This window comes from Bubalus kerabau, chromosome 11, assembly GCF_029407905.1.
Source record: "Bubalus kerabau isolate K-KA32 ecotype Philippines breed swamp buffalo chromosome 11, PCC_UOA_SB_1v2, whole genome shotgun sequence".
Taxonomy (NCBI): domain Eukaryota; kingdom Metazoa; phylum Chordata; class Mammalia; order Artiodactyla; family Bovidae; genus Bubalus; species Bubalus kerabau.
In genome coordinates, this window is record NC_073634.1 from 18,795,122 (window position 1) to 18,818,980 (window position 23,859).

At 40.2% G+C, this 23,859-nt stretch overlaps 1 protein-coding gene across 16 annotated transcripts in view; it reads left to right on the forward strand.

Annotated features, from left to right (window-relative positions):
* The window catches only part of LTBP1 (latent transforming growth factor beta binding protein 1), a 458,508-nt gene that overhangs the window by 280,839 nt on the left and 153,810 nt on the right, over window positions 1-23,859 (forward strand). For 12 of the 16 annotated variants that reach the window (XM_055539766.1, XM_055539768.1, XM_055539765.1 and 9 more), the window contains 3 exons: window positions 7,462-7,584; window positions 20,119-20,286; window positions 22,982-23,209. In XM_055539766.1, coding sequence (XP_055395741.1) covers window positions 7,462-7,584; window positions 20,119-20,286; window positions 22,982-23,209 — 519 coding nt within the window. The remainder of the gene's footprint in view (window positions 1-7,461; window positions 7,585-20,118; window positions 20,287-22,981; window positions 23,210-23,859) is intronic. The other 4 variants (XM_055539767.1, XM_055539779.1, XM_055539778.1 and 1 more) reach the window with 1 other exon arrangement.

The following is a 23,859-nucleotide window of genomic DNA, read 5'->3' on the forward strand; positions in this document are numbered from 1 at the left end:
TTTATTCCTTGGCATTTTTAACTTTGGCAACTGGCAGATTGTTGTGAAGTCAGGATATTTAAACTGGAAGCAACTGTGGGGATTATCTGTGTTGTGAGAGAGGAAAGTGAGCTCAAGAGAAAATAAAGGACTTATTCTGGGTGACATAGTTTAAGATCCTAGTTACCAGACTAGGTCATACTGAGATATTTCTCCTGTTAGATTTCCCCATTCTCCCTTAACCCTTTTTTAAAAAAAATAAGAGCTTGGACCGAGTTATCTCTATAAGCTGAAAATAACTGTTATGTTGCTCTTGGTCCAAAATGGTTCCAAAGTTCCATTGAGAGAAGGTGTGCTATACAGATACAAAAGATGATGATGACGATCCTTGCTTCATTGTACTGGGTTATTGTATCATTTTTGGGTGCTGAAATGCTGAGGCTGTGTCACATTTGGTTGTTTAAACAGTTTCTTGTTATGCATACCTCCCAATATGCAATGCTGCCAATGTTCAACCCTTTTAGATTTATAAGAAGAGCAGTTTTGTATTAGTGAACTTGATAAGTGGCCAGAGGTTCATGGTAGGCTGTACTGGGCAGAGAATGCTATAAATGTTCTAAGTGAATGGAGAAGTATGTAAATCATACGAGCTGTACCCCTTCCCTTGGTTTTGCCTTTTCTAAAGGTGCACACTGGGCTGGAAGAGTTTCTCCCTTCATTTTTGCATCTGTAAGCATCTAGACTGCCCACCACTGCAGCTCAGATGGACATATGGGAGTGGGTGACGGCTCTGAGTGCCAGTTCCTTCAGCCATTCATTTTGACCTTCATTCTTGAACTCAGTAAACTGTGTTTTTTTTGCAAGTGGTTACACCATTCTTTCAAAGAATAGAATTCCACAGTTGTCCAGAGAAATTTGGTGGTCCACAGAGGAAAACAATGACCACATTCATTTGTTTACCATTGTTTTGTTTTTTTAGACTAAGCACTACAGTACTTTCAATTTAATCAGAACACATTAAAGGAAATTGGCTGTTCCTAGAGAATATGACACTTCTGAAGCAGTTGTATTTGTCAAATGTAAATAATTTATAGATGTTATAATCAAGTTAGAAGTTTTTATTTAATTTTAAATAAGAAAATAGCCCAAGGAATTGTAGTCTAAATAGAATTATAATTCATAATGGGTCAGTTACATTCCATATTATTGTTAAACTTTGACCTGGTAATGCCTTCTCTTAGCATAATCCTTAAACCACTCACATCCAGATAGTTCACTTTCAGTTTTGTTCTTAATGCATTTGTGAATCTTTCCTTTCCTTTAGCTTATTTAAAACAGGGAGGCCTGGCCTTCTGCAGTCCATGGGGTTGCAAAGAGTTGGACACTACTGAGTGACTGAACTAAAGAGCTTGAGTACCTCAGAAAGTCATTTAGATAATTGCTCATGTTTCATATTAATCCTGGAGTTCTAAATTAAAAACAATGGGGCATAAGTTTTTTGTCCTTTTTTTCCTTTTAAACACAAAGGGTATACCCTGTCTAGCTACCCACAATCTTCTCAAGAACAAAGCAGGGGATAGAAGAATAAAGTGGCAAAGATAAGAGAATTTCTATCCAATTTTTAGATGTGAAAAATTTGGCATATTAGGAATGAACAATATATGAATGGAATACTTTTTAAACTTTTATTTGTGAGTTGTTGAAACCAGAATGTGATTTTTCACAGAAATAATGTCAGTGATGTTCAAATTTTCTTGACAAATACCAACTTAGAAGTTCCATTTTTGAAGCAGATGTAAAGGAACTGTCTTGCTTAAAATTAAAAAAAAAAAAATTGGTATATCTATACAATGGTGTACCATGTAGCTGTAAAAGAAATGAGGACTATCTCAGTATAATGCTAGGATGTAATCTTTGGAATACTGTGTTCACTTCAAGAAAAGCAAGGGGGATGAAATGTGCAAAGTATGCTGTCATATAAAAATAGAAGGATAAATAAACAACAAGTTTTCATAAGAATATTGTTACCTATTAGAAAGGAAAGGAATAAGACTGTGATCAAAGCTACACTTCTCTGAATATTTGTTTTGCAGATTTGACTTTGAAACTATATAAATGTTCAATATAATTAAAAATAAAATTCAATTAAAAAGCCAATTTCTAATAATTGAAAGCAATAAGAAACAAATATACCTGTGTATCAAGTTGGTTGCATAACCACACAAATAAAAACTCTTTTAACTGTCAAAAAAAAAAAAGAGGTAGGCAGGATGCCCAGGCTCCTGGGATGGGTCTGCAGATCACAATTAAATCTGATGAATTTACCTTAGAGCACTGGTCAGACATGGTGATGCTAGGACTCTGGTCTTGCAGATCACAAAGCGCACAGCCCCATACTCAGCAATCTGGGGAACCTAGTCTGTTTTGCTTCTTGCTCAGGCTCGAGAACCTCCTCAGAGATAGTAGGAGACCATCCAGATGTAGACAGTGTAGATGCTGAGTTGAGCGAATGAAACCCTCCAAATCCTGTCATGGAACCACTACTTGCCTCCACCCCATCATTCCTCAGACAACCTCACTTCAAAATGGTCCTTACTGTGCTTATAAGCTCATATTTTCATCCTCTTTTTGTGTGTTTTTCAGTGAGGGCATTATTGACAATTTTGGCAGAACAGTTGTTTGTCAAGGGGGACTAACCACAGCTTAGTGTTCACCCAGTGAGTGCTCCCCAGCCCTTGGAACAAACATATCCTCCTCTGAGAATCAACTGATTCTCCCTGAGCACTAAGAGGGAAGCTACCTTAACTGACCTACAACATCCCTGTAGGTATTTACATTTTAGAAGAGATTGTTTTTCCATCTAAGTGGCTAATTAATATATAAAAAGGAAATGCAGGTCTAAGCCACAATGAGATAACGCTACATACTCTCTTGATGACTAAAATGAGAAAACTGACAATAACTTGAGGATGTGGAGCAGTTAGTACTGGAAATGGAACTTGACATAATCGCTTTGGGCAACTGTTTGACAGTATTTACTAAAGTAAGCATGAGCCTTGTTTAGTAACTCAGAAATTTTACTCCTAGATATGTTCCCAAGAGAAATGAGTACCTGGGCCTATCAAAAGATATATATATCTTTATATATGTATGTGTGTGTGTGTATATATATATATATATATGTTCACTGGTGCATGGTTGGAAATAACCCTCCAAATGTCTGTCAACAGTAGAATGGTAAATTAACTTTGTGCTCAGATAATAAAATATAACAGCAATTAAAAATGAACTGCATGCAGCAACATTGATGAATCTCATAAGCATAATAATTAAAAGTCAGACAAAAGAATATTAGTGATATGTACTCTGTATGAAGTTTAAGAACAGGCAAGACTAATAAATAATGATGGAAATAAGAATAGTAGTTACCTGTTGGGGCAGAATAGTAGTTACCTGGAAGGGCCATGAAGGAGCCTTCTGGGGAGTGAAATGTGCTAAGTAATGATGTTGATGGTGGTTACACAGTGTTTGCACACACACATATACACATACCCAGTTGTATAAATACATGCAAAGAACTCATGTAGCTGTATACTTAAGATTGATATACTTAGCTTTTTATAACTTTAGAAAGAAAAAATCTTGGAAATTTAATTTCATTTATGGTATTTTAGAGAATGTGCTAAAAATAAATTGACGCAGCTTAGGGAAACAGGAGTTTATCTGGAAGCTATTAGCATGTGTCCATGTTTCTGAGTTTCTGGAGCCAAAATTAGGGGAAGTGGTGTTGCTAGTGCACGCGGCACAAGCTGATTAGAATAGAGATGGTAAGAAAAGGAAAAGTTGTACATGATTCCTCTTCTCATTCTATTTCTTCCTGTCTGCAGCCATAGTGTTTTTGATTATGTCCTAACTTGTGTCCTCCATTCCTATGGCATCATGGTCGAGGTGGTGGACAATGTTGAGAGTCAAAAAGGGGACGTTGGAAGAGGGTACAAGGCAGTGGTTGTGTATCAGGTATCTATGTCTTGGGGCGGAGAGGGCGGGAAACACTACTTTAACCTGCAGGGAGGTTAGCCAGCAGGGAGGCCCTGACAGGACTATCATAGAAACTTCCAGGTGAGGGGAGCTCCTGGGTCCTAAGAGGTAAACACGGATGGTGTAATGGTGCAACCGATGATTAGGAGTCAAGTCCACTCTGAGAAAGAGGAAGGCTGATGATCACACCATAGTGGGAACATGAGGGGAAACAGAGATTTTTGTCCAGGTTTTTTGACCCAATTGACTGGTTACCCACATTTGAGGTTTAAGTGGGGATGTACATAAAGGGCTTTGCGTGTACCAGGCCCACCTCAACTTGACACTCTTCCTGCTTCTTTATGGTGCTTCTCTTAAGGAGAATGAGTTACAGGGGAATGTTTTCAATTACGTGTTGTGCATAAATGTGCTTTATACTAAAACACAGACTCTGATCAAGTATAAGATGGATGCTAGACCATATGCTGGGCCAGGTGTCATCTAGCTGTACCAGCTTCCAGCTGGATGCAAACCTGGAATGCTGTAGAATTTATACAACAAATATGGGTTGTCATTTGAATGTCGTTGAAAATGTCATATTGTCACTGAAGTTAAAAATTGCGTATGTTGGGTAAAATACGTCCATATACATGTTTTTGGTTACTTTGAATATGAAATATAAGCAAATAATGATTTATTTCAGGTTGTATCTGCCTTTTATGTGATGATTCTACTAGTAATTGTTTACTACCATGGTGTTCAGTTTTAATGTAGAAAATTAGCATTTTAAGATCCTTAGTAGTTTTATTAGAATTAATTATTTCAAGAAGTAAGTATAATTTGAAATGGAGACACTAAGAGTCAAGTTTGTTAGCACTGATGTATAGAACAGTCTTTTGGACTCTGTGGGAGAGGGAGAGGGTGGGATGAGTTGGGAGAATGGCATTGAAACATGTATAATATCATGTATGAAACGAGTCGCCAGTCCAGGTTTGATGCACGATACTGGATGCTTGGGGCTGGTGCACTGGGACGACCCAGAGGGATGGTATGGGGAAGGAGGAGGGAGGGGGGTTCAGGATGGGGAATACATGTATATCTGTGGCGGATTCATTTTGATATATGGCAAAACCAATACAATATTGTAAAGTTAAAAAATTAAATTAAGTTGAAAGTCAAAAAAAAAAAAAAAAGAATACTGGAGTGGGTTGCCAGTTGCTGCTCCAGGAAGCATGGATTAATAAAATCCATACTTCTTAATAATTAGAAACTATAATGTTAAAAAAAAAGAGCTTCATAAGTCACACTGAATAAAATAGATGGCTTCTAATTTTTTAAAAAAATTTTAACTCGTCACATTCTATTTATTTTTAATTATCTTTGCAAATGACTCCATAATCTTTTTTTAAAAAAGCTGCCACATTTTTGTCTGTCCTCTTCTAAATCATTTTGACGTCCCCTTGGGTCACTGTCTTAGTCCATTTGGGCCGCTATAATAAAATACCACCGACTGGGTAGCTTAAAAACAGCAGGTATTTATTGCTCACAGTTCTGGAGGCAGGGAAGTCCAAGATCAAGACACCAGCATGGTTGCCTTCTGGTGAGGGTCCTCTTTTCATTATAGGTGTCTGTGTTGTATCCTCAAAATAGTGGGAGGGACTGGGGGTCTCCCTGAAGCCCCTTTTATAAGGCAATGATCTCACTCGTGAGGGTTTCTCCCTCATGACTTAAGCACACCACAAAGGCCTCACCTACTAATACTGTGTCCTTTTTTAAAAATATATTTATCTTTAAAAAATAATTTTATTTATTTTTGGCTGTGCTGGGTCTTTGTTGCTATGCCAGCTTTTCTCTAGTTGTGGCAAGTGGGGGCTACTCTAGTTGTGTGCAGGCTTCTGATTGCAGTGACTTCTCTTGGTGCAGCTCCTGGGCTCTAGAGCAGGTGAATGGGCGTCCAGCTCCTGGGCTCTAGAGCATAGGCTCAGTAGTTGTGGTGCATGGGCTTAGTTGCTCTGCGGCATGTGGGATCTTCCTGGACCAGGGATCAAACCCGTGTCTGCTGCATTGACAGGCGGATTCTTCACTGCTGAGCCACCAGGGAAGCCCTAACACTGTGACCTTTGGGGAGGGTTAGGATTTCAACAGATTCGGTGGGGTGGGGCACAGAACATTGAGACCATAGCAGTCACCCTATGTAGACGATCTTAAGTCTCTATTTCCAGCCGTAATTCCTTTCACTTTATTCCTGAATCTGCTGCTGCAGCTGGATAATTATACTTGAGTATCCCAGTGTGACCTTGTAGTGTCAAACTTATCTCTTCATCTGCTTCTTTCCTTCACAGAACTTTGCACAAAACCAACAATGTCTTTTCCTCTTTGCTCAGATTAGAAGCCTTGCAGGCATCTTTGACCTTCTTCCTGTCCAATGCTGTGTTGGCTAGTCAAATACCGAACGCCATGCATTGTCAGTTGTTCCTTCCAAAAATACAAAAAAATACTTCATTCCTTCTCTTCCTGATTATTCACACTGTCACCAACCTGGCTTGTCACCAGTCTCATACTTGCATTATTCCTTCAGCGATCAAACTTTAAATCTCATCTCACCAAGCCATGTGCTGGCCAGATGCATTCCCTACAGCCTGCCATTGATTACATCTTCCTCCTGCTCACAAACCTTTAGTATATTTCTGTTTTCAGTAAAATTGAATCCAAACCTAGCCTGGCTTTAACCAGCTCTTTTTCCAGCTATTCACCTTCCTAAAACTTTTCCAGCTGATGATTTGACTCATGATTTCCTGATCGCCTTTCTTTCTCCAGTCTCTGTGCTCATGTTCCTGTCCACCCATGCAGATCATTCACCCTTTCCTGCCCATCCATTTGGCTCCTCCCCAGATTCACTACCTGATGAAGTCTTACCTCCTTTGCCATGCTGCCGTCTCCCTTACCTGCACCTTCCCCCCATAGCTCTTACTTGTCTAGATAGGCAGTCTCATGGTATAACTTCTTCAGGGTTATGACCTTTCTTCTGGTGGTGATAACTTGACTGATTTTCAGTTCTTCAATTTTTACACGGTTATATATACAGCTAGACTGTAAAAGTCTCCAGGGCAAGGGTCTTTGCCTTACCTGTATGCTCTATAATACTTAACAACACAGACACTAAAATAGAAGATTTGTGAAGGCTGGTATCTTTTGTCACTTTTATTCAGTGGTAAGGCTCTAGTATCTAGAATAGAACCAGGTACCTAGTAGGCTTATAGCAAATATTTGCTAAATTGTAGATGCTCAATAAATGTTTGATTTGATTAAACTGCTAATGCATTAAAAGTTGCTAGCATCTCATACTTACTGTGACTGAGAGATATTATACTGGGGAAAAAAAAAAGAGGAGGGGTATGCATCTTACAGCCAGAATCTGTTCAACAGTCCTTGACATCTCCTTCTAAAAGAGTTGTTTTCCTGCAGATATTAATGAATGCCAACTACAGGGTGTGTGCCCTAATGGTGAGTGTTTGAATACCATGGGCAGCTACAGATGTACCTGCAAAATGGGATTTGGGCCGGATCCTACCTTTTCAAGTTGTGTTCGTAAGTAATGATCACTTTTTATTCCTATTTTGGATCAGGTTTTTTGTTTTGTTTTGTTTTGCTTTGAGAGGGTGTGGGAGGAAAATCCAAAAAAAGATAGCAGCTTGGTGGTCAACTGAATATTGTAAATATGCAGGAAGATGTCATTAAAATAATAAAGGGGATGAGGTGGCCTGATATACTGGAGTAAATCTACGTTATGAAGCCTTTTCATTTTTATTGTGTTCAGAAGAAAATGAAAGCTAAAACTCAAGAAAAAGAGCAGGCATACAGAGGAAAGATACTTTAATGCAAAGAAAGCAATTGATTAAAATTAGCATACCTAAGAGATGAAAACAGATTTTTCCTTCATGAGTATTTTAAGCATTATTTAGGTGGAGTTAAACTTTGTTCCAGCTTCTGTCTTTAATTAGTCCAAATTCTGAGTCACTTGTGTCTGATTTAATGAGGTTTCACTGTACTTTCTTGGTTGGAAGAGTCTGGGAAATAGTTACCAAGGCCCTGTGTTTCAAACGTTCTATTCAGTTCTAATTTCAAATATTCTATTCTGGTGTCCTTAAAAACCACCAAAATGTGTCCCTAAACTATTTTGCTTTATGAATCTGTCTCTACGATTTTTCTTCTTGGTAAGGATAAAGATCCTCCATCAAACTTTCTGTACGTTCTAATACTGGTATAGAAAATGTGGTTTCTCCAAAAAGACACTCTTGCCACAAAACCCAGTCCAGTGTAATCATTACAGATCACCTGACGATTAGAGATGCATGCATTTTAGATGTCAAGTGCTCAAACACAGAGTTTTTTTTTTAAGACTACCTTATTTATTAAGGTGAAAAGTGAAAGTGAAAGTCACTCAGTCGTGTCCGACTCTTTGTGACGCCATGGACTGTAGCCGGCCAGGCTCCTCTATCCATGGAAGTGCTAGGCAAGAATACTGGAGTGGGTTGCCATTTCCTTCTCCAGGGGATCATCCCCACCCAGGTATCAAATCCTGGTCTCTTGCATTGCAGGCAGTTCTTTACCATCTGAGCCACCAGGGAAGCCAAATTTTTAGGGTATTTGTGCCCATTATTACAAAGTAGGTAAACACAACAGATTTTTCAAAGTCATATACAATTAAATGTGAAACATTCTAAACTAATGCATGGCATAAAGTTGTCAAGATAATATTATGAGCAATTCTTCATTAATTTTTGTCTTGCTGGGTTTCTATTTTTATTTACCTATTTTTTTTTTTTTTAATGTGGCTCCGGTATTTGTTATTTGGTATCTTTCTGATCCCCAGTTTTAAATGTGCTGTATCTTCAAGACATGTTTTTTTCATGAAGGTACTATCATTTGGTTTTAACTGTGCATCTCTTAACTCTCTGCCCTAAGCTGATGGATAGACATGGTGAAGTAAAGACAGGTATAGTAAAATAAAATGACAACTTCATTCATTACTTTTAGATGAGTTTATTGAGGGTTTTGGAACATTGTTACTAATTACTGTTATTTTCCTTTAAAACCTGTCAAATGCAGATTAGGAAATTTTGCACGTAAATTCTTTCCTCCATGTCCTTTCACAGACAGTTCCGATCATGCAGCAGACAGACACCTACTAATTATAGGGCTTTTTTGATGGGTGGAGAAATCAGACTGTAAAATTACACTTGCATACCAGGTACATTTGCAAATTGATGCAAGGATTTGGAAATTTCATGCCAAAAAACATTGTTGGAAAATATCCAGATAATTTAGGGATAATTTCTGGCTGATTGGAATTACATAAATAAGTATTATAAATATATTTTTTATAATTTAAGCATAAAAGATTTTTAGAGTTTGAGTATTGTGAATATTTTTTTTTTCCGTTAAATTGATTTGTAGTCTGGTTAAAATGGCTATGTTGAACGTTGTAGATTAGGTAAACTTGGAGGACTGGTCACAAAGTGTTTTATTTGACTAGATCTGATGTCTAGAGCTAAGGGCAGACATCCAGGTTTTAATGAGATTGCAGGAACCTGCCAGTGAGATTTTGAAACACTTACACATTTCCTTAGCATTTATTTTCCTTGTCATTTCCCAGATAATACTGAACATATTAAACAGCCATCCGTTCGTATTTGAAAAATAAATAATTCAATTTTATGGTTCAGCTACAACAGCTGAAATGATAAGCATTAGGAGATGTTTGTTGCTAGTTAAGTGTTCCAGTTTAGATTTGAAGTTAAAACTTGGGCTCTTACCAGCGTTGAGTGGGCAGATTTATTTCTCTTTCCTCTGAATTTACCACATGCAATATCACAGAAATATGTAGAGTCCTTTAGAATTTGTGACTTGGTTCAATCTAGTCCGATTTGTGGGTGAACTATACTTTGAACAAGTCGATGGGGGAAGTCCGAAGAGAAAGAATGTCTTGAGAAAGAAGGAGGGGAGAAGGTGATACTTAACAACGTGTACGTGTATTAGCCGCTCAGCCATGTCCAACTCTTTGTGAGCCCATGGACTGTAGCCCACCAGGCTCCTCTGTCCACGGAATTCTCCAGGCAAGAAGACTGGAGTGAGATACTTACAATACAGGAGTGAAAAATACTGGCAGGATGGTGGTACCTTTGATAGTCATGGAGGAAATAGCAGGAGGAGGCTGGGGGCCACACACGCACACCGATGCACAAGGGCACTGAGCAAAGCTATTTCCCGTTTGAAATAAATGCTCTTGCAAGACAGAAAAACAGCCTTAGATAGATGGTGGAAGCAGATGGAGGTGACTGGCTGCGTTTGCTCAGGCAGCATGAATTTAGGGCATATCCCGGCCATAAAAGGTGTGGCTGACTCTGTGAACTCAAAGAAATGGACTTGGCAGTGGCTGAAGAGCAGTGGGAAGCTCTCCCTGTTCTTGAATACACTGAGGTGAACACCCTCAGAATTCCTTGACTTCGGCCAAAGGTTGCAACCACTTCACTTTCTCTCCTTGCCCACTCCCTATGCTTGACTTAGCCAAGCTGAAAGAGGAAGGTAGGAGGGGTCTGGCCTTGGCCGCCTGCGACCTCTGCATCTGTGGCTCAGGGCTCTGCTGCAATAGCATTCTCTAGACCTGCTTCTGCCTATCTGTGGGGAAGGCTGAAACCCAAGATCTCTCAGAGCACATCCAAGAAAAGTGTAATAACCTGTGAAGAGCGAGTAGGGAAGCTTCCTGACTTTTTAAACTGCAATTAATTTTCTTCAGAAACTTGAGACCTCTTAGGATGAATGCTGGGAAGGGTGTGCCCACAGGTTCAAAGTGAAATGAAAGTCACCCAGTCATGTCTGACTGTTTGCGACCCCATGGGCTGTATCCAGCCAGGCTCCTCTGTCCATAGAATTCTCCAGACAAGAATACTGGAGTGGGTTGCCATTTCTTTCTCCAGGGGATCTTCCTGACCCAGGGATCGAACCCGGGTCTCCTGCATTACAGGCAGACGCTTTAGCATCTGAGTTCTGAGCCTGCGTGTTTGCTGGTCCATTATACCCTTGGCCAGTAGAGGGGGTTAGAGAGAAGATGGACTCCTATCCTGACTCCAGAAATCGCGAGATGTCGAACATACCCCTTTGAAAAGCCAGTTTTATTCATGAACACTGTTTCTTTTTAGTTTCTTCAGCTTCCTTCAAGAGATATGAATTATTTCACACAATTGGAAACTGAAGCCAGGAGAGTTTGAGTAACTTTTCAAGATCGTATAGCTCATCCTTGACATTTGAGATGATAGAATTGGATTTGGGGCCTTAAATTTAGGGTTCTAGATCAGGAATTGGCAAATAATAGCCATGGGCCAAATATGCCCCATTGTCTGTAATTTTAAATAGTTTTATTGGAACACATTCTTGTCTATTCATTTACATTACTATCCGTGGCTGTGAAATAGCCGTTGGCAGAGCTGAGAAGTTGCAATAGAGACCATATAGACCACAGAGCCTAAAATGTTTATCTTACCTTTCACAGAGAAAGATTTCTGACTTTTGGGCTGAATCAGTGCTGTCCAATAGAACTTTTTGTGATGATGGAAATGTTCTGTATCTACATTGTCTGAGGTGATAGATACTAGTCACAGGTGGCTGGTGTGCCAAAGAGATTGAATTTTTAATCTGTCTTCAGTTTTCTAAACTTTTTATTTTATATTGGAGTATAGCTAATTAACAATGTTGTGATAGTTTCAGGTGAACAGCGAAGGGACTCAGCCATACATATATACATGTGTCCATTCTCATCCAAACTCCTCTCCTATTCATAGGCTGCCACATAACATTGAGCAGTATCTCATTTAAATTTTATCAAAGGAGCAGTATGTGGGCAGGGGCTAATGAATGGGATCTCATAGTTCCAGACGCATTTTTGTGAAACTGATTGGGTAAATGACCACCAAGATCTCTCTAGCAGAGAGAGCAAGATGGGCTTTCCTTCCTGACCTGGTGGTTTTGTCCATGGTAAGATTATTCTTCCCCAGAAGTGAGGCTGGGAGCCTCTTTGTCAGCCCTGACTCTCTCGTCTCCTTTGGTCTTCAAGAAAGTCATTAAATCTTCATAATCTGTTTTATGCTTTTTCCTTTCCTCCAGCCTCTGCTGCGGCTGTCTCAGCTTAGACCCCTAGTTTTCCTCTCTTAGTGACCACATAGCATCATGGCCTTGAGGTTACACAAACAGATCTGTGCAAGTGTTTGCTCCCAGATAAAAGCAGTAACAACTCAAACTGTGACACACTTTACTGTGTACTTACTAAGTGCCAGGCACGGTGATGAGGACTTTGTATGGATTACCAAATATCATAGTTGCAGGATCTCTGTGAGCCTTGTGTTGCTGTTCTCCCTATTTGGGAAATGAAGAGTTTGAGGCACAGAGAGGGTAAGGATCTTTCCAAAAGTAACACAGCCTATAAGTAAGTGGTAGAGCCCAAATTTGAAACTCTGTCTCACACCACTAGCTGAGCCTTTAATCAGGAAGAGGACACTAGTCTAAATTGATAGGAGTGAGTCATCTATTTAAGTGGAGCCACTATTTAGTCTCACTGTATAATAACTAGCCTGACTCTGCAGTGGCCTCAGGGTCATTTTTAAAATTTTGATTCTCCCAGAATTGATTTTTAATAGCCCATTTCCTGAAAAGGCTCTTACCCAGTGGCTCTTACTTCCTTAGTAAAGTCATCTGTTGGACTCCTCCTAACAGTGTTACCTGATTCCCACACCTGCATCCCAGCGCTCATTCCACTGGGACTCTAAGCTTTAAAGACATGAAACTCTAATGTGGAATTTCCTCCAAGAAGTGAGTAAGGATATTGGAAGTGTTTGGGGTCGGAGAGAAGTAGAAATAAACTACTAGGAGAGACTAGCTATCTTCTCAAGTCTGTTGTAGTTTTCAGCTTCTTCCAAGTACCAGAGTAATTTATGTCTGTTTAATAATGTTTGGATCGATAAGAGCAGCATGCCTTTGAGAGTGTTACAGAGTTGGTTGTACAACCCTATAATTAACTCATAAGGTGTTTAATGTATAATTGGGGAGCTTAGCTGTGAGAACCATAGTGTCATACCTTCTTACTGTGGTTTGTAATGGAATCACCATCAGCATTGAATATATGGTGATGATTCAATACTACACTTGGGTTTAGAGCTGTACGGTTATTACTTTGGAAGATTTTTCCTATGTTTGTTGCCAAGAGCAAAAGATTTGTTTCCTTGAATGACTGACCGTGGCATTTCCGGTAGGATTTATGCTTCTGAAATGCTTTTCCCTCTATACAGAGTACCTGAATCTGTGTACCCTAGTCTTAGCAACATGCCCTGCAAAAAAATAGAATCTGCAAAACCCATATTTAAGATTTCCTACATATATGAACTGTGTTTGAGTGTTTCCTGTGGAAGTATGGGTTGGCAGCGGTCTGCTGCAGGGACAGGGGCTCTGCGTGTGGGTATGGCATAAGTCCTCTTGGAGGAGGTCACCATTAACCCCACCATAGAGCTGCCAGAACTTACATAGGACTGGGAAATAGACTCTTGGAGGGCACAACAGAACCTTGTGCACCAGGACCCAGGAGAAAGGAACAGTGACCCCACAGGAGACTTGCCTGTGGGTGTCTGGGAGTCTCTGGTGAAGGCATGGGTCAGTGGTGGCCTGGTGCAGGGTTGGGGGCATGGACTGTAACAGTATATGCATGGGATCTTTTGAGGGAGGTCACCATTTTCTTCATTACCTCAGCCATAGTTTGGCCCTAGGTAAATAGCAGGGAGGGAACACAGCTCCACCCATCAACAGAAAATTGAATTAAGGATTTACTGACCATGGCCCCGCCCATCAGAACAAGACCCAGTATCCCCCTCAGTCAGTCTATCCCATCAGGAAGCTTTCATAAGCCTCTTATCCTTTTCCATCAGAGGGCAGACAACTGAAAACCACAATCACAGAATACTAACCAAAAAAAGCAAGAGAGTTCCAGAAAAACATCTATTTCTGTTTTATTGACTATGCCAAAGCCTTTGACTGTGTGGATCACAATAAACTGTGGAAAATTCTGAAAGAGATGGGAATACCAGACCACCTGACCTGCCTCTTGAGAAACCTATACGCAGGTCAGGAAGCAACAGTTAGAACTGGACGTGGAACAACAGACTGGTTCCAAATAGGAAGAGGAGTACGTCAAGGCTGTATATTGTCACCCTGCTTATATAACTTATATGCAGAGTACATCATGAGAAATGCTGGGCTAGAAGAAGCACAAGCTGGAATCAAGATTGCTGGGAGAAATATCAATAACCTCAGATATGCAGATGACACCACCCTTATGGCAGAAAGTGAAGAGGAACTAAAAAGCCTCTTGATGAAAGTGAAAGAGGAGAGTGAAAAAGTTGACTTAAAGCTCAACATTCAGAAATCTAAGATCATGGCATCTGGTCCCATCACTTCATAGCAAATAGAGGGAGAAACAGTGACAGATTTTATTTTTTTTTGGCTCCAATCACTGCAGATGGCGACTGCAGCCATGAAATAAAAAGACGTTCACTCCTTGGAAGAAAAGTAATGACCAACCTAGACAGCATATTAAACAGCAGAGACATTACTTTGCCAACAAAGATCCATGTAGTCAAGGCTATGGTTTTTCCAGTAGTCATGTATGGATGTGAGAGTTGGACTATAAAGAAAGCTGAGTGCTGAAGAATTGATGCTTTTGAATTGTGGTGTTGGAGAAGACTCTTGAGAGTCCCTTGGACTGCAAAGAGATCCAGCCAGTCCATCCTAAAGGAAATCAGTCCAGAATATTCATTGGAAGGACTGATGCTGAAGCTGAAACTCCAATACTTTGGCCACCTGATGCGAAGAACTGACTTATTTGAAAACTCTGATGCTGGGAAAGATTGAAGATGAGATGAGAAGGGGATGACAGAGGATAAGATGGTTGAATGGTGTCACTGACGCAATAGATGTGAGTTTGAGTTTACTCCAGGAGATGGTGATGGACAGAGAGGCCTGGCGTGCTGCAGTCCATGGGGTCACAAAGAGTGGGACACGACTGAGCGACTGAACTGACTGCTGCTGCTGCTAAGTCACTTCAGTCATGTCCGACTCTGTGCGACCCCATAGACGGCTGCCCAACAGGCTCCCCCGTCCCTGGGATTCTCCAGGCAAGAACACTGGAGTGGGTTGCCATTTCCTTCTCCAATGCATGAAAGTGAAAAGTGAAAGTGAAGTTGCTCAGTCGTGTCCAACTCTTAGCGACCCCATGGACTGCAGCCTACCAAGCTCTTCCGTCCATGGGATTTTCGAGGCAAGAGTACTGGAGTTGGGTGCCATTGCCTTCTCCGGACTGACTGACTGACAAATATGAACCCGTCAGTATGCTTTGTAATTCCTCCTCAGTATTCTATCCCATTCCCATTTCCACCAATCCTTTAGCAATCTTTGGGCAATACTCATTTTCTTTTTTTTTTTTTTAGTATAGTGTAAATCCTTACAATGCAGTAGAATGTTTAATCCTGTTTATCATATTTTAAATAATAAATGTAGTATACTAACATTACTGAATTATCCTTTACAACCAGGCTTCCCATCTATGATTAAAGATAGTACTCAAACAATAGAAACACCAATGTTGCATCATTCTAGGTAGTGTATTGTTCCTGAGTTTATAGAAGTGTTTAATGAAATAAGTGAAATTGCCACTAAGTCATTTAAAATGATAAAAGAATAACAGATGACTTAGGTATTACAATAGAGGCCGTTTTAAATATCACATCCTATTAGAAATCTGAGGGAGGCATACATTAATACTTTTGAAAATTTGAATCATAGGAACATCAGTAAAATTTAGGTATGTAACCCAAGGCTTTTCACTGGCTTCCTCCTGGGTTTTCTTCCATCTTCAAAGGAGCAGATTTTTTATTAGTTAGTAGCTTATGTGTACTTGGGATGAAGCAAAATGTTTGGTTGCAACATGGTCTGATGTTCCGACACACCAACTGTTGAGTTTTAAGTGTAAATAGAATTTTTAATAAAAAATGAAGTACATTTTGAACACCGCAAAATGATTAGTTAAAAAAAAAACTATAAAAATAAGTACAACAGTTGAGTTTTGATGACTTTGTAAGCTGATGATTCTTATTCCCTTAAAGACTGCCCCCTAACTTGAAGTGCTTTGGAAGCTGTCATGGAAAAAGAGCACCAGTACCCCAGCACTTAGGGAAAATCTTGATGTTAGGAAATGAGGGAAGAACAAAAGCCTATAAAAGAGACCTTTCAGGGGAAGATACTTAGGAATTAGCTATTCTCCGTATGATAAAATGCCTAAAAGTTTACTTTCTTGTGTATGCCGTGCCTGGGAGCCTCAACTAGAGAGTTGCTTGAATGAACCAGCAGTCTCTTACCATTCACTCACACACTAGTGTACATACTAATCCCTTGAAAACTGAACTGCTGATTGGGAGTTTGGGCAGCAGGCCCACTGTGCCACTTCAGAGTAGAGGCCTGGGCTAGGAGACCAGGCTGAGCATAACGGGGTCGTACCTGAGATAGTGCCACCACCCTGCATATGCAGGTGAGTGGGCACAAGGGACTGAACATGGAAAAGTCAGTGCAAGGGGCCAGGGTCCCCATTTGCCAGTGTCCAGGGTTTGGGGAAACTCTGCTCTGCTTTAAATGGCCCTTGTTCTTGGGATCTAGAACTTAATGCTATTAGTGTTACCATTAAGCCCTGCCACGTGTGAAATGGGCTTCTCTGGTGGCTCAGATGGTAAAAAAAAAAAAAAAGTCCAGCTGCAATGCAGGAGACCCAGGGTTCAATCCCTGGGTCGGGAAGATCCCCTGGAAAAGGGAAAGGCTACCCACTCCGGTATTCTTGCCTGGAGAATCCCATGGACAGAGGAGCCTGGCAGGCTATGTAGTCCGTGTGGTTGCAAAAACTCAGACATGACTGGGTGACTAAGCACACAGCACGTGTGTAAAATAGGCTCTTGTGAGTTGACCCGACACTGTTTCTATGGAAATATGTGTTGTGAATTCCAAACACTTTGGAGGAGAAATTTTGGAGCAAAATCCTTGGTGAGCTGACTATATTAGAACTATGTATATGTTCTTAAGATTATACAACCTACTTATAGAAACAGACAGACACACACATACACATATATGTGCTGTATAAGTGATGGTCAATCATTTCACAAATTTATTATCCTTTTGGGGGTAATAACTATTCTCTTACATTTTGTTTTACTTCTGTGACCTTTGATTTTTCACAGCTGACTGGCACAGACTCCAGAAAGTGAGTAGTAAAAGGGAGAGAAAAAACTCAAACTTCTCTCTTTTACCGCATTTTGAGTAGTTTTGGGCAAACTTGGCTTTACTAGAGGAGCTAAGTTTTGAAGCCTTAGAAAGGTCTCCTCTGCTCCCCTCAGTTCACTGCTCCAATCTTCCAATTCACTCATATCTTTTTTTCCGAATATTTTTGGTTTGTTGAAATTCTGCAACTAAATAGTGATCAAGATGTGTTCAAATGCCCTTGAGAGGATGGAGATAACTGGTTTTATTAATAAGGGAGGCTGGCATGTGTTTTGTGTCTACCCTGAACCAAATGTTTAGCATATGATAAATCTAGTCTTTACATTGAACTTGTCACTTATAAGTCAGGGAGTTGTTGAAGCTCAGCTGCTGTATTAACATTCTCTCCAGAGGTATGGAGCCAGCAGGGTGGGTGGATGGGAAGGGATTTTAAAGGAATTGGCTCACATGATTGTGGAAGTTCAGTCAGTTCAGTCTCTCAGTCGTGTCCAACTCTTTGCGACCCCATAGACTGCAGCACACCAGGCCTCCCTGTCCATCACCAACTCTCAGAGTTTACTCAAACTCATGTCCATTGAGTTGGTGATGCCATCCAAGCATCTCATCCTCTGCTGTCCCCTTCTCCTCCTGCCCTCAATCTTTCCCAGCATCAGGGTCTTTTCAAATGAGTCAGCTCTTCGCATCAGGTGGCCAAAGTATTGGAGTTTCAGCTTCAACATCAGTCCTTCCAATGAACACCCAGGACTGATCTCCTTTAGGATAGACTGGTTGGATCTCCTTGCAGTCCAAGGGACTCTCAAGAGTCTTCTCCAACACTACAGTTCAAAAGCATCAATTCTTCGGCACTCAGCTTTCATTATAGTCCAACTCTCACATCCATACATGACTACTGGAAAAACCATAACCTTGACTAGATGGACCTTTGTTGACAAAGTAATGTCTCTGCTTTTTAATATGCTATCTAGGTTGGTCATAACTTTCCTTCCAAGGAATAAGTTGGCAAGCCCCAAATCTTCAGTTTAGGCTGGCAGGGAAGGGAAGTCCCAGAGAAGGGTTAATGTTGCAGCCAGAGTTTGAAGGTCATCTGCTGGCAAAATGTCTTCTAACTCCGAGGAGATCAGTCTTTTCTCCTAAGGACTTCAACTGCTTGGATAAGGACAACCCACATTCTAGAGTCATCTACTTGACTAAAAATCTATTGACTTAAATGTTAATCTCATATGCAGAATACTTTCACATCAACATTGAGACCTGTCTTTGACCAGATATCTGGGTTACCATGGCCCAGTCAATTTGGCATACACAAACCATTGCAGTCAGTCAAAGTCATTTTCCTGGGTTATGCTGCTGGTTAGTGGTAGACCTACTATGTGAACCCAGGTCTGTCTGGCTCTAAAAACCCTTGCTCTCTTCACTGTACTGTAGTACCTTCATTGAGTGAGTTTGTTTCTTGTAGCAGAGATGTCAGTCCTTTTGTGAGAATGAATATATAGTTTTGAGGGGAAAGGGAAGTTGATTTGGAAGCTCCAAGTACTAGAGCAATTGGGTAAGGGAAAGGCAAATTGGGAAAACCTCATTTGGACAATGGTGCAGTAGAGAAGAGTTTGTCTTGATGTAGAAGAAAGAGCTGAGAGGAGACCATCAAGCTTGGTGCATTCAACAGTGTTGACTTGGCCTGGAATTGGCCCTGTAAAAACATTCTCCATGCACATTTACTTTAGAAAGTGATCTTTGTGAAGACAGGGATGTGTCTTTCTCTCTCATATTCACCTCATTTGCCCAGTAGCTGTTAGTTTAATGAAGTCTCATCTACATTTATAGAAGAATCCAAATTAGGACTTAGATGTTGGATGGATATGGGCTGATGTGCTTTTAAAGATATTTTCTGAGGTGTGAGGATGTCATTTGTTCCTTCTCTGGTGTGCTTTCTGGCTGGACAGAGGGCCTTGTGTGGCAGGGCCAGTCAGAAGCTGCTCTCAGCCTCCAATTTCTGGTCGCTGGTCTAGAATGAGACTGGATGAGGCCCTGCAGGCTCTCACTGTTCTGCAAGTGAGAAGAGTAACAGATGACTTGTATCAATTATGTTCAAATCCTGATTTTCCATGGTACTTGGCTATTCAATAGATGCTATCCTAAAATAACCTGTGTGTGTGTGTGTAAAAGTCACTCAGTCGTGTCTGACTCTTTGCAACCCCATGGACTATACAGTCCTTGGAATTCCGCAGGCCACAATACTGGAATGGGTAGCCATTCCCTTCTCCAGGGGATATTCCCAACCCAGGGATTGAACCCAGGTCTCCTGCACTATAGGAGATTCTTTACCAGCTGAGCTACCAGGGAAGCCCCCAATAACCTCTATTATGGCTAATTACAAAACAGCAAATGAAATCATGATTTTGACAATTAGGTTTATTTAGGCAGGTTTATTTTGGTTGCAATGATTTATTTTCATTCATGCACACATAACTGATATTTTTAAATTTTAAGTTCTAATTAAAAGATCATATAACTGATTTTTAACACTAGCTAAAATGGAAGAAGGGGCCAGGCAACAACAGGGATGTTTGATATCCTGACTACTAAGACTCAATAGGTCAGCTGACCCTAAATCAGGTAGGGTAATGCCCTACATCTAGATAGATTTATCCTGAAGTATGGCTTCTAATACAAACTTTAAGGTTCCTTTTAGTATTTATGTGAAATGTCGAACTGGTTTTTGTCATTTCTTGGGTGACATCAGGCCTTATCTCTCTGCTTCAGCGGACACCCCTGTGATCTCGGAAGAGAAAGGGCCATGTTACCGACTGGTCAGTTCCGGAAGGCAGTGTATGCACCCTCTGTCTGTCCACCTCACCAAGCAGCTCTGCTGTTGTAGTGTGGGCAAGGCCTGGGGCCCACACTGTGAGAAATGCCCCCTTCCAGGCACAGGTAAGACACGCCCTGGCATGTGCTTGTTCACTCCCGGCCACACAGGATGATTTGGACAGCATGGGTTCTTTGTGGTTTCTGACTTTAAATCAGTTATTAGTAATACAATGTGTTTTTATCCTTTTGAACAGACCATGAATGTACGAGGTTGAATCAGTGGAAAAAATTACATGCAAAGAGCTTTTCCCATTTGTGTGTAACATTAGACTTCCTTTTGGATGTTAAGAAAAGCCATTGCTTTTTATCCCTAGTTGCTGTCCCTAGTTTCTGCTGTTTAAAAGTGCGGAGACGCCGGAAGGCCATGTGGGGCTTGCACTTTTCTGATCAGTGGCTGTTCACTGCCTGCATGGTCACTAGACCTGATGTAGGTTAACTCTTTTAACTCATGTATTGAATGGGTGCCTGTCAGGTTCTATTAAGAACATCATGCTTGATTTCTCCAGGTGGAAATGGAGAAAATTGTATTCACAATTGAATTTATGCTATGAAAATTCATAACCCAAGGGCAGGTCCTCCTATAAACTTCTGGATGGGAACTGAATATAAGAAGTGATGATTCTTTATCCTTCAGCTGAGTATATAATTGCCTAATGCTCTGAAAGCATAAATTTATCTAAGTGCCGTACGTATCCCAAGGCATCACCAACTTCTCAAGCAGGGTCAAGTAGAGTTTAATGGAAGAGAAAGAAACATACCTGCAAATACTGGGCATAATATTATATATATATATATGTATATATAAAGAGTGGTGTACCTATTTCACTGACATGGGGTGGGCATAAGATGTCTACCTGATTTCTTGTTTGATAAGGTGGTTCCCATCTATGGAAGTGCGTTCACTCTCAGAGAGACATTTAATGTCTTACGCCTATAACTTGCGCTGTTGCAGACAAGTTTTAAACATAAATGTAATGATCACAAGCCACTTTGGTTGTTGCCTAGGATCAGAAAGAACCGGTGAGACAGAGATAGTATAGTGTTGATGATGTTTTGGTATAGTGCATGACTTGAGATGTCTCCAGAAGGCCCCAGTAGCCTCCTGAGGAGTCTGATCTGCTTAGTATTAAAAAGTAATAATCAGTGAAATTAATGACCTTGATAATTCATAGACCCATTTCTCTTTAAGTTCCATTTTGATAGCTTTTATAGCCCTTACATGAAGCATAAATCAAGAAAGTGAATGTAACACAGGAAGATTTTCCCATAAAGTAGAGTCACTAAGTTTGAAAATAATATTAAAGATAAAATTTGGACACTTAACCAATTTTTGATTATAAGATGATTTTCATGAAAGTAATGTTTAGTTATTTCATATACCTCAAGTGTTTGATAGAAAAACTTTTTCTAGAAACTTCTGTTCTTTCACATGAAAATTATATTTCATAGTTGAACGTAAAAATGAGGTTCTACCGTTTAATGTGTGATCCTTAGAAAAACAGTATTTTAGCATGCTATAAGGAGTATTTTAGAGTTTTATTTTTACTGAGAACTAATTTTAGATCCAGAACATTCATAGGAGATCTCTTGTTCAGTGGAAGTGACTTATTTTACTTTCAGTTTTAAAGATAGAAATGAAGGAGTTGACTGTAAGCCCTTTGCTGTCTGCGTTTGGTAACTTGCCTCCAATACCAACACCAAAGAGATTAGGTGGACTTTTCCTCCTCAGGCCACACATGGCCTTGCCTCCCTTGTCTTCCCCCTTGACTTATTCCTGGTGATTATGCAATGAAAGTTAGGAAATCACATGTGTCCGGCTGATATTTTTTAAGTGTACAAAACCACTTTCCTGGCAGGAATAGCAGTTACAGGATACAGAATATCTCCTTGTCCTCACGATAATTCAACCAGTTGGTTGTGGTCTGGCTTTTGCTCACTTGTCACTCCTCCCCTTGAAAATAACTACGTTCTAACTTGGTGTGTCCTTTTCCCTTCATTTCTACCTGTCATCTCTTTAGAATGTGTCTTTGACTGGCTTCATTTTCACCATCCTGAGAATATTTCTTCTAAATCACTTGCCCTTTTCAATCCTTCTTAACCAACCTCTACATATCAGCTGATACTCTCCACCCTGGTTTCTTCATCTTTGGTTTCTTCAATGGGAATCAAATTAGGATGATTTCAACACCTCATTTTCCTCAATAGTGACTGCTTTTTCTTTTTTAACCTTCTTGCTAGTCATTTAATTTAGACGTTACTGAGTTCCTGGTTAAAAGTTAATGAAATTAGACCAAAGCAAGAGTGAGAAGTCTGATTTCTACTGATGTTATACCCTTCTCCGATATATATATAATCTATATAGTATGTTCTGTACCTAAAAATCGCATGTATTACATTTTTTATGTGTAATACATAGTGATAAAGAATATTAAATATAAAATATGTGTATACTATCTCTTAATTTGTTGCTGATATATTTAATTTGATACATAAAATATGTGCTCTCTATATATAAGATTCTGATTGTGTAAGATAAGGAATTAACAGATGGAGAAATGTTTACTAGAAGAATTGAGTTTTTTCCTGTAAATATGCAAGTTTGAGAGAAATTTGAGCATTTTGCATCTGTTCTTTAAGTTTTTAAATGTAACTATAAATTAGTGATGGTTTATTAAGCAATATTCATCATGCTGTTTTCCTCTGTATAAGTTTGCACTTTTAGATTTTTAAAAGGAATATTTTCCCATCCCAAATCTAGCTGCTTTTAAGGAAATCTGTCCTGGTGGAATGGGTTATACGGTTTCTGGCGTTCATAGACGCAGGCCAATCCATCACCATGTAGGTAAAGGAGCTGTATTTGTCAAGCCAAAGAACACTCAACCTGTTGCTAAAAGTACTCATCCTCCACCTCTCCCAGCCAAGGAAGAACCAGTGGAGGCCCTGACCTTCTCCCGGGAACAGGGGCCAGGAGCGGTGGAGCCAGAAGGTGAGAGTGGAAATGGATCATGGAGCTAGCCATCTGTCTTGTGTGTCTTTGGTTTCCCTGTATGTAACTTCTACAACAGGGGCTTTCAGCCTCGGCACTATTGACAATTTGGGGTGGATAATTCTTTGATATGAGGGGCTGCTCTGTGCATTATAGGATGTTTAGCAACATCCCTGACCTGTGACCTCTAGTGCCAGTAGCGCCCTCCTGCTCCTGGTTGTTACAGCCAAAAAGATGTCCAGATATCACTAAATGTCCCCTGGGGGAAGAATTACCCCTGATTGAGAACCACTGCTCCAGAACAATTGTGACAGTATTCCATGATACTCTAATGACATTGTCTTATGTTTGGGGGCTACTTTTTCTTGCTGTTTACTCCTGGATAGTAGCTTAGATTTTTCAGGGAATAGCCAGAATTTGCTTCTGTATCTAGAGAGCTGTTTAATAAATATGTGTTTACTTTAAAAAGTGGAATCCACAGGCTTGAAGCATCAACTGAGCTTCCATGAAATAGTTTCCCAGGCAGTCAGGGATAATGGGCAGCAAAATGAAGGAAGATAGGGTCCTTGAAAGGGATTTTGGAGAGAGTTCACCTAGTGAAGTCCTTTGATTTGCATTTTGAGAACTGGCGACATAGAGCAACTGACTTG